The 11,595-nt window shown below is 33.4% G+C and overlaps 6 protein-coding genes across 7 annotated transcripts; 4 read left to right on the forward strand and 2 right to left on the reverse strand.

The window, feature by feature from the left end:
* The first annotated feature begins 146 nt into the window (after nt 1-146).
* On the forward strand, nt 147-1,221 carry Sbds (SBDS ribosome maturation factor). The gene is made up of 2 exons (XM_066397248.1): nt 147-362; nt 423-1,221. The coding sequence occupies exons 1-2, from the start codon at nt 232-234 to the stop codon at nt 1,054-1,056; spliced, it is 765 nt and encodes a 254-aa protein (XP_066253345.1). The 5' UTR covers nt 147-231; the 3' UTR covers nt 1,057-1,221.
* Nucleotides 1,133-3,791, reverse strand: LOC136413591 (probable tRNA (uracil-O(2)-)-methyltransferase). Its single transcript, XM_066397247.1, has 5 exons — nt 3,627-3,791; nt 3,101-3,193; nt 2,293-3,038; nt 2,000-2,233; nt 1,133-1,940 (listed from the first exon to the last, which is right to left on the reverse strand). The coding sequence occupies exons 3-5, from the start codon at nt 3,007-3,009 to the stop codon at nt 1,149-1,151; spliced, it is 1,743 nt and encodes a 580-aa protein (XP_066253344.1). The 5' UTR covers nt 3,010-3,038; nt 3,101-3,193; nt 3,627-3,791; the 3' UTR covers nt 1,133-1,148.
* A 274-nt stretch (nt 3,792-4,065) lies between these two features.
* LOC136413390 (corrinoid adenosyltransferase MMAB-like) lies at nt 4,066-5,014 on the forward strand. The gene is made up of 4 exons (XM_066396922.1): nt 4,066-4,171; nt 4,228-4,416; nt 4,476-4,677; nt 4,729-5,014. The coding sequence occupies exons 1-4, from the start codon at nt 4,104-4,106 to the stop codon at nt 4,957-4,959; spliced, it is 690 nt and encodes a 229-aa protein (XP_066253019.1). The 5' UTR covers nt 4,066-4,103; the 3' UTR covers nt 4,960-5,014.
* A 693-nt stretch (nt 5,015-5,707) lies between these two features.
* Nucleotides 5,708-7,558, reverse strand: RpL23A (ribosomal protein L23A). The gene is made up of 5 exons (XM_066396859.1): nt 7,439-7,558; nt 6,859-7,122; nt 6,589-6,800; nt 6,387-6,508; nt 5,708-6,029 (listed from the first exon to the last, which is right to left on the reverse strand). Exons 1-5 carry the CDS (start codon nt 7,473-7,475, stop codon nt 5,762-5,764), a joined length of 903 nt encoding a protein of 300 aa, XP_066252956.1. The 5' UTR covers nt 7,476-7,558; the 3' UTR covers nt 5,708-5,761.
* A 162-nt stretch (nt 7,559-7,720) lies between these two features.
* Nucleotides 7,721-9,310, forward strand: LOC136413634 (ras-related protein Rab-34-like). Its single transcript, XM_066397312.1, has 6 exons — nt 7,721-7,972; nt 8,231-8,332; nt 8,447-8,511; nt 8,580-8,710; nt 8,777-8,984; nt 9,246-9,310. Exons 1-6 carry the CDS (start codon nt 7,752-7,754, stop codon nt 9,308-9,310), a joined length of 792 nt encoding a protein of 263 aa, XP_066253409.1. The 5' UTR covers nt 7,721-7,751.
* Nucleotides 9,311-9,572: 262 nt separating this feature from the next.
* On the forward strand, nt 9,573-11,374 carry LOC136413512 (pre-mRNA-splicing factor ISY1 homolog). 2 transcript variants are annotated; one of them, XM_066397105.1, is made up of 6 exons: nt 9,678-9,812; nt 9,875-9,897; nt 10,280-10,647; nt 10,708-10,857; nt 10,911-11,020; nt 11,098-11,374. In XM_066397105.1, exons 1-6 carry the CDS (start codon nt 9,810-9,812, stop codon nt 11,257-11,259), a joined length of 816 nt encoding a protein of 271 aa, XP_066253202.1. In that variant the 5' UTR covers nt 9,678-9,809; the 3' UTR covers nt 11,260-11,374. The 2 variants fall into 2 exon arrangements, with proteins under 2 accessions (XP_066253201.1, XP_066253202.1); XM_066397104.1 differs by having other exon boundaries at nt 9,573-9,812; nt 10,280-10,857.
* Nucleotides 11,375-11,595: the final 221 nt, after the last annotated feature.

An 11,595-nucleotide genomic window follows, 5' to 3' on the forward strand; every position in this document is an offset into this window, starting at 1 on the left:
ACGAGCCCCTGACCAATCAAAACGCCGTATGTTATCTTGTGCACCAATGAAAAATAGGAATTCCTTGACAATTATTCTCTTAGATGTCTCCATCTATGAGATAATAGCAAAAAGTGGTAAAGTAAACGTTTATATCGGCAACATCTAACTATTTAACCTTAGTTTTATTTCACAATTTTATGTCGTATTTTAATTGGGAATATTTTCAGTTCATAATAAAGTTTTATTAAAATGAGTAAAATATTCACACCAACAAATCAAATTCGGTTAACTAACGTCGCAATAGTGCGAATAAAGAAGGCAGGAAAACGATTTGAAGTCGCCTGCTACAAAAATAAAGTTGTGTCATGGCGTAATCAAGTGTTAGTTGTAATTTTACATAAATTAATGTTTAAATATATGTAATAGTCACATAATTATAGGGAAAAAGATATAGACGAAGTCCTGCAAACTCACACAGTGTTCATCAACGTCTCAAAAGGGCAAGTTGCAAAAAAGGAAGATCTAATTAAAGCATTTGGTATAGAGGATCAGACAGAAATATGCAAGCAAATCTTAGCAAAGGGTGAACTACAAGTATCAGATAAGGAGAGACAAAGTCAAATTGATCAAATGTTCAAAGACGTTGCCACCACAGTTGCTAACAAGTGCATAAATCCGGAACTCAAAAGACCATATCCCGTCACCATCATAGAGAAAGCTATGAAAGATGCCCATTATTCAGTTAAGCCCAATCAGACTACCAAAGTGCAAGCCATGGCAGTAATAAAACTGTTAAAGGAAAGTGACTCAATACCAATAGAAAGGGCAAAAATGAGATTGAAAGTTAATTTTGGTGGCAAGGAGGCTAAGAAGCTGAGAGACAAATTGAAAAATATGGAAAGCATTGAAATTGAAAGTGAGGAACAGGATGGACCTCAAATAACTTTAGTGTTTGTTGTAGATCCTGGGCTTTTTAAAGAAATTGATGGTTTGGTAAAGTCTGAAACAAAAGGTGCAGGGCTCATTGAAGTTTTGTCATACAAGGAAATGGTATTAGGGGATGAATATTTTTAGTTTTTTATTAATAATCTTGTGATACTAATGAAGCTAATGTTTTTTTCAATGATAAAGAGAAATAATAGTAAAACTCTAATATATAATACTATTTATTTGTGTTTGTATCCACAATTCTGCTTATCATATAAACACCCTTGTGGATGATTATTTTCAAACCAACAATTCTTATCCTTATATTTCACACTTTCCTTAATATTTATAGGCACTCTCATTGTCACTAAACCATTTTGCATCACAAACAAATACCTATGATTCCTTAAAATGGTCTGTAGCCCTCCACACTCTTGTTTCAATTGCTTCAACATATCCTTTGGGATTTCCTGTATAAGATTTAAAATTTTCACACTACCACCCAAGTTCCACAATTCCCCATTCTCTTTCTTTACATTATTCTCATGTGATAACAGCGTCCTAATGCAAATCTCCACAATATTCGAAATAAGATTTGTGTCTAACTGAGTGCAATTTCTTACTCTCTCAATTCCAGATTTTTGCACAAATTTTTCAGAAATTTTGGACTCTATTAAATTTGTAACGCGTTTCAAAATATCTTCCCGATCATTTGTGCACATCATTTTCTGCCTTCCAACCAAGCAAGTTCGCTTGGTTGATGGTATTCTTAATTTATCAATTGAGGACTCAAAGCCACAATGCTTTGAAATATCTTCAATATATGTAAAGTAATCGGCATACGCGCTGATTGAGGTGTTTTTTCGAATGTGTTTCTGACCATTAAAATCATAAGGGCAACAGGGCAAAACAAAAAAGTTTGCTTCAGATTTTAAAGCTAGTACTGGAACCCAAGGTGTTAGTTCATCTGAGTGATTTCCAATTAACCAAGTAGCTGAAGGGAAAGATGAATCAGGCCCTATTGTATGCACCTAAGACAGTGATTTGTCATTAATTAAACCGAAATATTCTGTGTAATGGTTAAACTTGCCTGAAGTTTTGTAGACTTATCATATAGATCCCACGTAGGTCTTGATCTAACATCTATTCCATAGCCATCATAACCCTCCTTATTTAACAAATAAACTAAAAGCCCATTTCCACATCCACAATCGACGAAATTAACGTCCTTTTCGTCCTTCCACAGACACATCAAATAGCTGGCTATAGCAATATCTTCAAAGACGTATTTTTGTGGATCAGTACCTGATTTTTTTGGCCAATCCTATAAAAGAAAAGTAAAAAATAATCTGTTTTAATCTTTAAAAATACTACAATAACTACCTTAACAAGTGTTGCTCCATAACATTCTTTTAGCCTATTATAAGTAAAACAATATTCCTCAGAATTTATTAACGATAAAGAATGAATTTTCCCTTCATTCAAATCTTCATCTGCCCATTTCACAAGCTTTGAAAACAATTTATCAGCCAGCCATAGGGCATGGGCAGTATCTGCATCTTCAAATGTAGGAACACTAACTCTTAAATTTGAAGAACTTGTCAGCCCTATTTCATATGGACATGATGGGGTAATCAATACCCTATCTGAATCAGTTACTGCCAAGAATGTTGCCTTGTTATATTCTTTGTCAAGTGTTACTATTTCAATGGCATTGGGGCTGTTTTTGGTTCTTGGAAACAATATTCTTGTACATAAAAATATTCCCTTATGAGCAAGCTTTACGCAATCCAAGGATACCTCATTTAATTCTAGATTATTGTCATAGCAATAGAATAAATTTTTTAAAAAGTTTTTTTTAATATCATCAGCTGATATTTTTCTAAACTTCCTTGCTTCATATAACACAGCTGCTCTATTTATAAGCTCATGCAATTTTAAGCCACTTGAATCAAATCTAAGTTCAAAATATGAATTAGCAGAAGTAGTAATGATTTTACGATTAATAAGGTGCGGGCGATTGTAATATAGAAAAACTGCATCCCAAAATTTTTCAAGAGGTATAGTGGTAGAACTAGTTGCTAATGTTATTGGAAACATCCTGAATAAGTATATTACTTTCCAAGATACTGCAAAGGAAATATGTAAATTAAAAATGGAAAATACCTAGGTCATTTACAGCATAGTTTACCTTCTTCATTATCCAGTCGCAATCCTCATAAGATCTCTTAATTATTTCCTTCACTCTCTCTGGATCAGATTCCTTGACATGTTGTTTGAAACTCTACTATGGAGGAATAATGAGAATGAGAACTCATAAAAATAAGTAAAATATTATGTATTGGGTGGTGAGAATTTGATGGAATTTAGAGATTTCTTAAAATCCAGAGGAAATAATTCAAAAAAAGAAAATTTCCTTGATTTGATTTTAAAGAACATTTTTAAAAGCATTAGAGAAATGCAGTTTACACTAATCATTTTTCTTTTAAAAACGAGCCCTGGAAACTTGTACTATTTTTATAATATCTCTTCCAAAAAGTGAAAAATTGTTAAATGTCATAGAATTTAGCATACCGTAGCGGAGCTCTCAAAGAGGAAAAAATAAAATCTATAAAAAGATAAAAAGCAATTTCAGAAAACTTGGCAATCATGGAACAGTGTTAAAGAAACGCCACTATGTGCCTGGGGCCCTAGTTCTTTTAGAACAAGATACAAACCTGTTTCACCATAAATCTATAGTGTTCTTTAGGACCTTTAGGTAGTTTCTGACATTGCCTTAGCAGATATCGGTACAATTTCATGCCTTCGTTCCCTTCATATTTCGTGCTAAAATCTCGTATACACGTAAGAAGCCTTTTAGAGAAAACCATAACCATAGAACAAATCATTGGTTAAATAAATTTTAAATATATTAATTAAAGCTTGTTGATTTTTTTGACATATGCGCACGTGCTCATGCTCAATGACATTCAGGTAGTCAATTTAATGTTCCTTTCTTTATAGGCATTGCATCTCTCTATTCAAATACATCTACTAAATAAAGTCAGAATGCGACCTTAACGCTGAATATCAGTTTAAAGGAAATGAAATAGTAATTCATAACATGTGATTTTGATGTCTGGAACGTCATATTCCTAGGTTAGGTTAAAGCTTATTAAAGCGAAAAACAAATTAAATTGCATATTTCTATCAACATGGTTTTTCGAAAAATTGTCAGCTCCAGATCTCTATGCCAGGTTCGTAATTTGTGCACCAAAAAGAGGTAAGTCTATTTGCATAACTATAAAATCTTTATTTGGGTATAAAGATTAGATTCAGTTCAGATAAATGTACTGACACCCAGAAACAAATCCCAAAAGAAGGTTTAAGTAAAAAATACTGCCAGGAGACATTTAGCAGGGAGGGAGATAATGGAAATTCGAAGACAATCACTGGAGACATTTTGCCAAAAGACAGCCCTATTTTCAATGCAATAGGAGCTGCTGAAGAGTTGCTGAGTTATATTGGGTAAAAAAGGCCTATTGTGCCAGAAATCTCAGAGAAATTTTGCAAACTAAGTTTTTTAGTCTAGCAAGGGAACATGCAAATGAGGCAGAACATCAGTACACAGACAAATTAAAAAGAATTCAAACTGTTATTATTGATATTAGCACTGCAATATCTCGAAACAGTAAAGTGGCCATACCACCTGTTTATACTAAAGAATTAGAGGACTGGATCTCAGAATATGCCAAACAATTGCCACCTGTAGAACAATATATTATTCCAGTACGTGTACTTCATTATTAAATTTGCAGAATTTTGTATTTATTTATTTAGGGAGGTGGAGTCCCAAGTGCCTCCCTTCATGTAGCCAGATCAATCTGTAGGAAAACTGAGCGTGTTATATGCCCCTTGGTCCAAAGTGAAAAATTAGACAGGGAGGCCTTAGTATATTTAAATAGGCTGTCAGATTTTTTATTGACAGTGTCAAGAATAGCTGCAAAACATGATCAGAGGACAGAGAGCATTTATATTCAAAAACCTGATGAAAAAGTGCAGCTCCAGTAACTTTTACATATATATGTATGTCATGCTTTTATTTTGCACTTTACAAAGTCAATTAAATACTTCTTAGCTTTAGACTTGGCCAAGTTTAAAATTGATTTGGTTTTTAATTCTAGAATGATACATCTTAGAAAATTTTGACACATAAATAAGATACTTTGTAGATAGAGGAAATATATCTCCTGTTGAACGCTTATGTAATATTTAATGATGAAAGTGTTAATGGAACCACATACTTATACCACATACTATTTATAGCAGTTATTTGTTATTTTATTTTTTAAAAATATAAGATTTATCAAAATCTATATTTTAAATTATTTTTTGCCCCTCATCAGAGTATACAGAACAGTTACTAGATAACTCCATACTTCGAAGGGATGGACAGCCATTTGACATCTATTGTTAATTCACATACATAACTTGTGTGGATGCCACATGAAGATTACATATAACAATACAAGTTACTTAAAGAGGCTTCTTTAAACATTATTGTGAAAATGAAAGCTATGATTATATCATGTCTTTTTTATTTTGGCAAAAACCCATTCCTGCCACTATTCCTGTAATGCAGGTTCAAGGTGTAATATTATCCATTTTTGTCTTTTTTATGATTTGTTAATATCAAAGAGCAGAACTTACAAAACGGCACCGTAAGAACTTTGTCTACTGTCGTCAAAGAAACTTTTATCAGTTCTAGATTTTCTAGTAGCCTCATAATAAGATGTCATGTAATGAAACAAATAACACATTATTTCCACTTTTCAATTTACTTATGTATTAAAATAAACAAACCACAAAGCACTTAAATAATTCCAATTTTGTTGGCTACATCCAGTGCATCATAGTCCCTGGCCAGCCTGACATAAGCCTTCTTCTTGCCATCGGGCCTTATCAAGGTGTTCACTTTAGCAACATTGATGTCATATAACTTCTTGACAGCAGCCCTGATATGATGTTTGTTGGACCTGGTGTGGACCAAAAATACCAAGGTATTGTTGTCTTCAATTTTTTTCATCGCTGCTTCCGTTGTCAATGGGTACTTGATGATGTTGTATGCATCCATACGAGACCTACCAAATTATGACATAAACAGAAAATTAGACAGGTTGAGAAATAATGGCCTTGTTCAACACAGCTAAGAATTCTGTAACTGTTTGAAATTTAGAGCAAAAAAAAATGACAGCCATCTCTCATTTAAATGCAATTGAAGAATGGTATGTTATTATCCACAAACCTTAGGAATTGCCGAAATGTTTACTCTACTGCATTGGAAATCATAATTAATTATTTTAGGGTTTAAATCTATTATTTCTTACATCTAACATTGCTAATTTAATGTGATACATAGCTATATCAGAGGTAGTCAGTACAGAATCTTACCATTTTAGTGTGTAGGAACACAAAACACAATCAACCACATTACTCACCTTGTAGGGACACTCTTCCTTGGATATTTTGGTTGCCTTGGAGGTCTTAAAGTAGTAGGTCTATGGAAGTGCACAGATGTTCTTAGTATTCTCTTCCTAGTTCCATGAGGTCCTTTTATAACCTATAATTAAGAAAGGACGCATATAAAAGAGACAATTAAATACTAATGGCAGCAAAACATTTTCTCTTTTAATCACTTACCTTTCTTTTAACCTTTAAAGCTTTGGCCACAGCTGGAGCAGACTGGGCAACTTTCTTACCACCAACGGTGGTTGGCCCAGCGGACTTTTGCTGTTTTGAAACAGCTTTCTTTCCTAAGAAAGCTGTTTCAAAACGTTTACCAGCTGTTGGTAAACGTTTTGAAACGGCAGCAGCTTTGCCAGCTGCCCCTTTAGCAGTAGGTTTGGCAGCACCTATATTAACCATAATAATTGAATTATTACATCTTAGGTACTTTCCCTTAAATCATACCTTTAGCTGTTTTGGCAGTCGTCTTTGCTGGTGCCTTACTACTAGCAGCTTTGGCGGCCTTAGGTGCAGCAGCTGGAGTCTTAGCACTGCCTTTAGACGCAGCCTTCCCTATGGATTTTTTTTCTGCAGGCTTGGCAGATGAAGTGCTGCCCACTTTGGCAGCAGCTTTAGGGGCCGGTGCAGGAGTCTTTGAAGAAGACCCTGAGGCTGCACCGGCTGCTGCTGGCGCCGAAGCAGGCTTTTTCTTTTCTTCTTTTTTACCCGCTGGAAGAAATTTTATACATTACATATTTATTTCTGTCAACAACCAAAAAATTGAGAATATAGGCATAAGTTAATTTTACGAAGCGAACGATGCTTATGTTTAAAAGTCCGGGTTTCAATGATTGTTACGTATTTCGTTCAAGTAAATAACGTAGCTTTTACTATTTGACCATGTGGTTGCAAGTTTGAAATGCTTTGGGTCATGTTTTCTTCAATCCCCTAGGGGCTTTGCATGCATTTTTAGGTATGTTATCGGTAAAAGGGTCTCTAGTAGATATTTTACAATCATTTGGACTTAGTAATTAATTAAACTTACTAGGTTTTTCTCCTGATTTGGGTTTGGAAGGTGCCATTATCCTGGAAAAATCTCACAAAAAGAATGATAACCTCAAATTGTTCTGACACACGGAAACTGACTTCACGAATGACAATTTGGACAACGGGAAGTAACGTGTGACATGCGGCGCGTAAATTTTAAATTTGAATTTTCTTTAAAAGTGCGATACAAACATTATTTATATCCCCTTTTCATTGTTAATCGTTTCACTTTACGCTTGAAATAACACGTGAATGAATATATAAGCGAGAGATATTCGATAATGTGCAAAGTTTAGTAGTTCTGGAATAAAATGGAAGATATATTTCTACAACACGATATAATAAATAAATTTCCTGTGCCATATTCATTAGAAGCTACGCCTTATGTGCAGCCAGATTTCAGTGATTTTACGAAAAGGATTTGCTTGCAAGAATGGAAAGAGCGCAATTGTACAGAAGGCTCTTGGGTAAAAAGCAGTAAATGTATTTTGGTTGGAGACGTATCTGTGGGGAAAACGTGTTTAATTAATAGGTAATATAGTTAATATAAGTAAATTAAAAAACAGGTGTAGCATAAAGTTAATTGACACACTTCGCGCTATTGTTTACTTAAAATGTATATAATGAACACAATCAATAAACTGATAGATTTTATCTTAGCTTCTTCTTACGGCATGAGATTGAGCGTCACTCTACTCTTAACATTTAGTTCTAATTCTTTTTTGTTTCTTCTCTGTTGTGTTTTGTGTGTTTTTCTTTCTCAAATGAAAATTTCATCCCTTATTTATAGGTTTTGTAGACATTATTTCGATAGCAATTACAAAGCGACCATAGGCGTGGATTTTGAGCTGGAAAAATTCTTGGTCTTAGATTCCCCGTTTAACCTTCAAATGTAAGTTGTACCCCATAAAGTGTTTTAAATGTCACAGAAGTTCTAACGCATTTTTGATCATCAAATGTGTTCCTTACAGTAAACGATTAAATAAGTATTCAATAATCATTTTAGTTGGGATACCGCTGGACAAGAAAGGTTTAAAAGCATCGCTCAATCATACTACCGAGGGGCCAACGGTAAAAATAAAGATTTCAAATTAACGAATTATATGTTGAGATGATACATAAATTGTGATATGTTGTAGCGCTGGTTTTAATGTTTGACCTAACAAACTGCGAGAGTCTCGCTAATTGCAAGAAATGGGCCTCGGAAGCGTTGGCCGCCGCAGAATTGCATCCTTTCATATTTTTAGTGGGCTCAAAGAGAGATTTACTGGTAAATTGAAATACGAAGGTTTTGAATTCCACCGTTTCTACAGACTTTTCATGTTGCCCATTCCAGAATCGTGCGGTCTATTCTGCTGTGAAACTGCATGCACTTAAATTTGCTAAAGAGTTAAATGCCGAGTATTGGTGCGTGTCCTCCAAAACTGGAAAACACGTCTCTAAACTTTTCCGACGAATTGCAGCTTTGTGCTTTGACAAGGTTACTCGGAATGTAAGCTCAAGTAATAGTAATAAAGGCATCATTATAGGCCATCATTTAAGTGGTAGGTAAAAATGTGTGGATTATTAATTATCATACAGGATTAACTATATCATTTCATTTGGCATGTCAATGTCACCTTCACCCTTTATGAAACTGCATGTCATAAAATTTCAATTACGACGTCTAGATACAACCCTCTTGTAACACATTAATATCTTAAATTTTCATTTTAAATAGTCTAACGGTTTTCGAGATATCCTTTTACAATGCTTTAAAAAATTCATTTTGTAAAATCATACAATTTTAATTTCATTTATTTTAGGCATGCAAAGGCCAAATCAAAAAACAAACAGGAATGTTGGAACAATGTGTTGCAGTGCTAAATAGATATTAATTTTATTGTAATTCCTATATACTGCCTATTCAAGAAGGAGAATATATTTCTTCACAACCGTACCCTTTTATATTTATGAATTTTAAATAATTATTATAGCTATAGAATCGATTGGAAAAGTTTCTCAATTTTGAATTGCATTGTAGCAGTACTTATTCGTTATGCACCCATGGTTACATACAAAGTTGCCGCTTCGTGCCGAACATATACATTGCTTGCTCGTGGCATAACCTCAAATTGTTGTTTGTGTTTAATTTTTTGATAAATCTTCAAATTTCCTAAAATTTATATTAATTTTTAGAATATTTTAACTTATATATTAATAATAATTTAATTCTATTAACATTCCTGCTATAGTTTAAAAAAAGTATATTATTAAACCTTAGAGTAAGCGTCTGGTATTATTTGTATTTCTTACCATTTCCCATTCTTTTAGTAGTAAATTTTCGTTTCGGTTAATTGCAAATTTAAACCCTATCGTCTGAGAACAACATGGTCAGTATTGCATATTTATAAGTAATTAAATCCTAATTTGCTTATTGTATTAACTTTTTTAGGCTCGAAATGCAGAGAAGGCGATGTAAGTAAAAATCTCAGTAAAACACTTTAACTAGTCTTATTTAAACCATTCATCAATAGTCAGAAATCACGAAAACAGTCTAGAATTAGCTCCTTTGCTGATACAGCTAAATATTTTTGTACTAAACTGCTCTGAATAAGTATATTCAGTAAAGCAAAAGAAGTAAGTTTTTGCCAAGAATGAAAGGTTTTAAGTCAACTTTTTTCTTAATCACAATATATCTCTCTTGAGAATTTTCTACTGGTGGAAAATCACAGTTTTTCTGAATATATTCAGGTACATTATGTAGTTAATTTTGACACAACCACTAAAATTTGAGAAGTATAACTCCCAATATGTCCATATTCATTTTTCATTCACCCCAAATACTTTAAATTGATAGGACAACATTAGCTCGGTGGAGGGCAGCCCAATCAGGGGAACTAGAAAAGGTGAAAAAGAGAAGACCTTATTTGGCATCAGACTGTAAAAGCTTGTATGCATGTGAGAAATGGAGAATGCAGATTATCAGAGAAATTGCACAAAAAGTGGCTCAAATCCAAAATGCCGGCTTAGGAGAATTCAGAATAAGAGACTTAAATGATGAAATTAATAAACTGCTAAGAGAGAAAAGGCATTGGGAAGACCAAATAAAGGAAGTAGGGGGTCCTGATTATCAGAAAGTAGGGCCTCGCATGTTGGATCATGAAGGAAAAGAAGTACCTGGAAACAGGGGCTATAAATATTTTGGGGCTGCAAAAGAATTACCAGGTAAGACACTACTATTCAGACAATACCGGAATTTGTTATTTATATTAATTTATATTAAAGGTGTCAGGGAGTTATTTGAGCAGGAACCTCCTCCTCCCCCTAGAAAGACCAGGGCAGAATTAATGAAAGACATTGATGCTGATTACTATGGATATATGGATGATGATGATGGCATTTTAATACCTTTAGAGCTACAAGCTGAAAAATCAGGTAGGACAATTTTAAATTAATGTTTCATTAATACTCCTAATATTTCTTTACAGCTATCCAAAAATCATTATCTGATTGGAAGTCAAAGAAAGAGGCAAAAATGTCAACAGACCAGTCTTCAGATGAAGAAGTAGAAGAAGTTAATATATATGCAGAAAAAGAGGTATATTTACCAATTTATATATCATACAAGGTGTTACAAAAAAATAGGCCAATTTTTATATAATTGTTTTACTTTAGCCTCAGCAAGAAGAGGAGCCACAACATCCACTCCTAGATGGGTCCCAACAAAGATTTGTTGCCCACGTTCCTGTGCCCTCTCAACAAGACATTGAGCAGGCTTTATTAAGGAGAAGAAAGCAAGAACTTCTTAATAAATATGGCATAGCAGAGGAACAATAACACGCTAGTTATTTTAATTTAGTTATTAAATTATGATTTAAACTCAAAGATGGAATATTTTTTGCGTCAAAAGTGAGTTTAACCACCGTTTTGATAGTAAATTACTAATTCTGTATGGAAAAAAAGTACTTGTATAAAAAAACTTTATATTTCACTTATGTATTACCACTTTGAGTAAGAGCAAATAATTGAAAAATGCAAATTTACGTCTTTTTTAACACAATATTAATGTTTTCTTGTTGGTAATAGTATTAAAGTGTACTCATTGGATTTATGCATTAAAACCGAAAATGTTTGTTAAAAAAATAACACTTTTCTTAATTTGAAATAAAAAAA

The sequence above is a fragment of the Euwallacea similis genome, chromosome 14 (genome assembly GCF_039881205.1).
Source record: "Euwallacea similis isolate ESF13 chromosome 14, ESF131.1, whole genome shotgun sequence".
Classification (NCBI taxonomy): Eukaryota; Metazoa; Arthropoda; class Insecta; order Coleoptera; family Curculionidae; genus Euwallacea; species Euwallacea similis.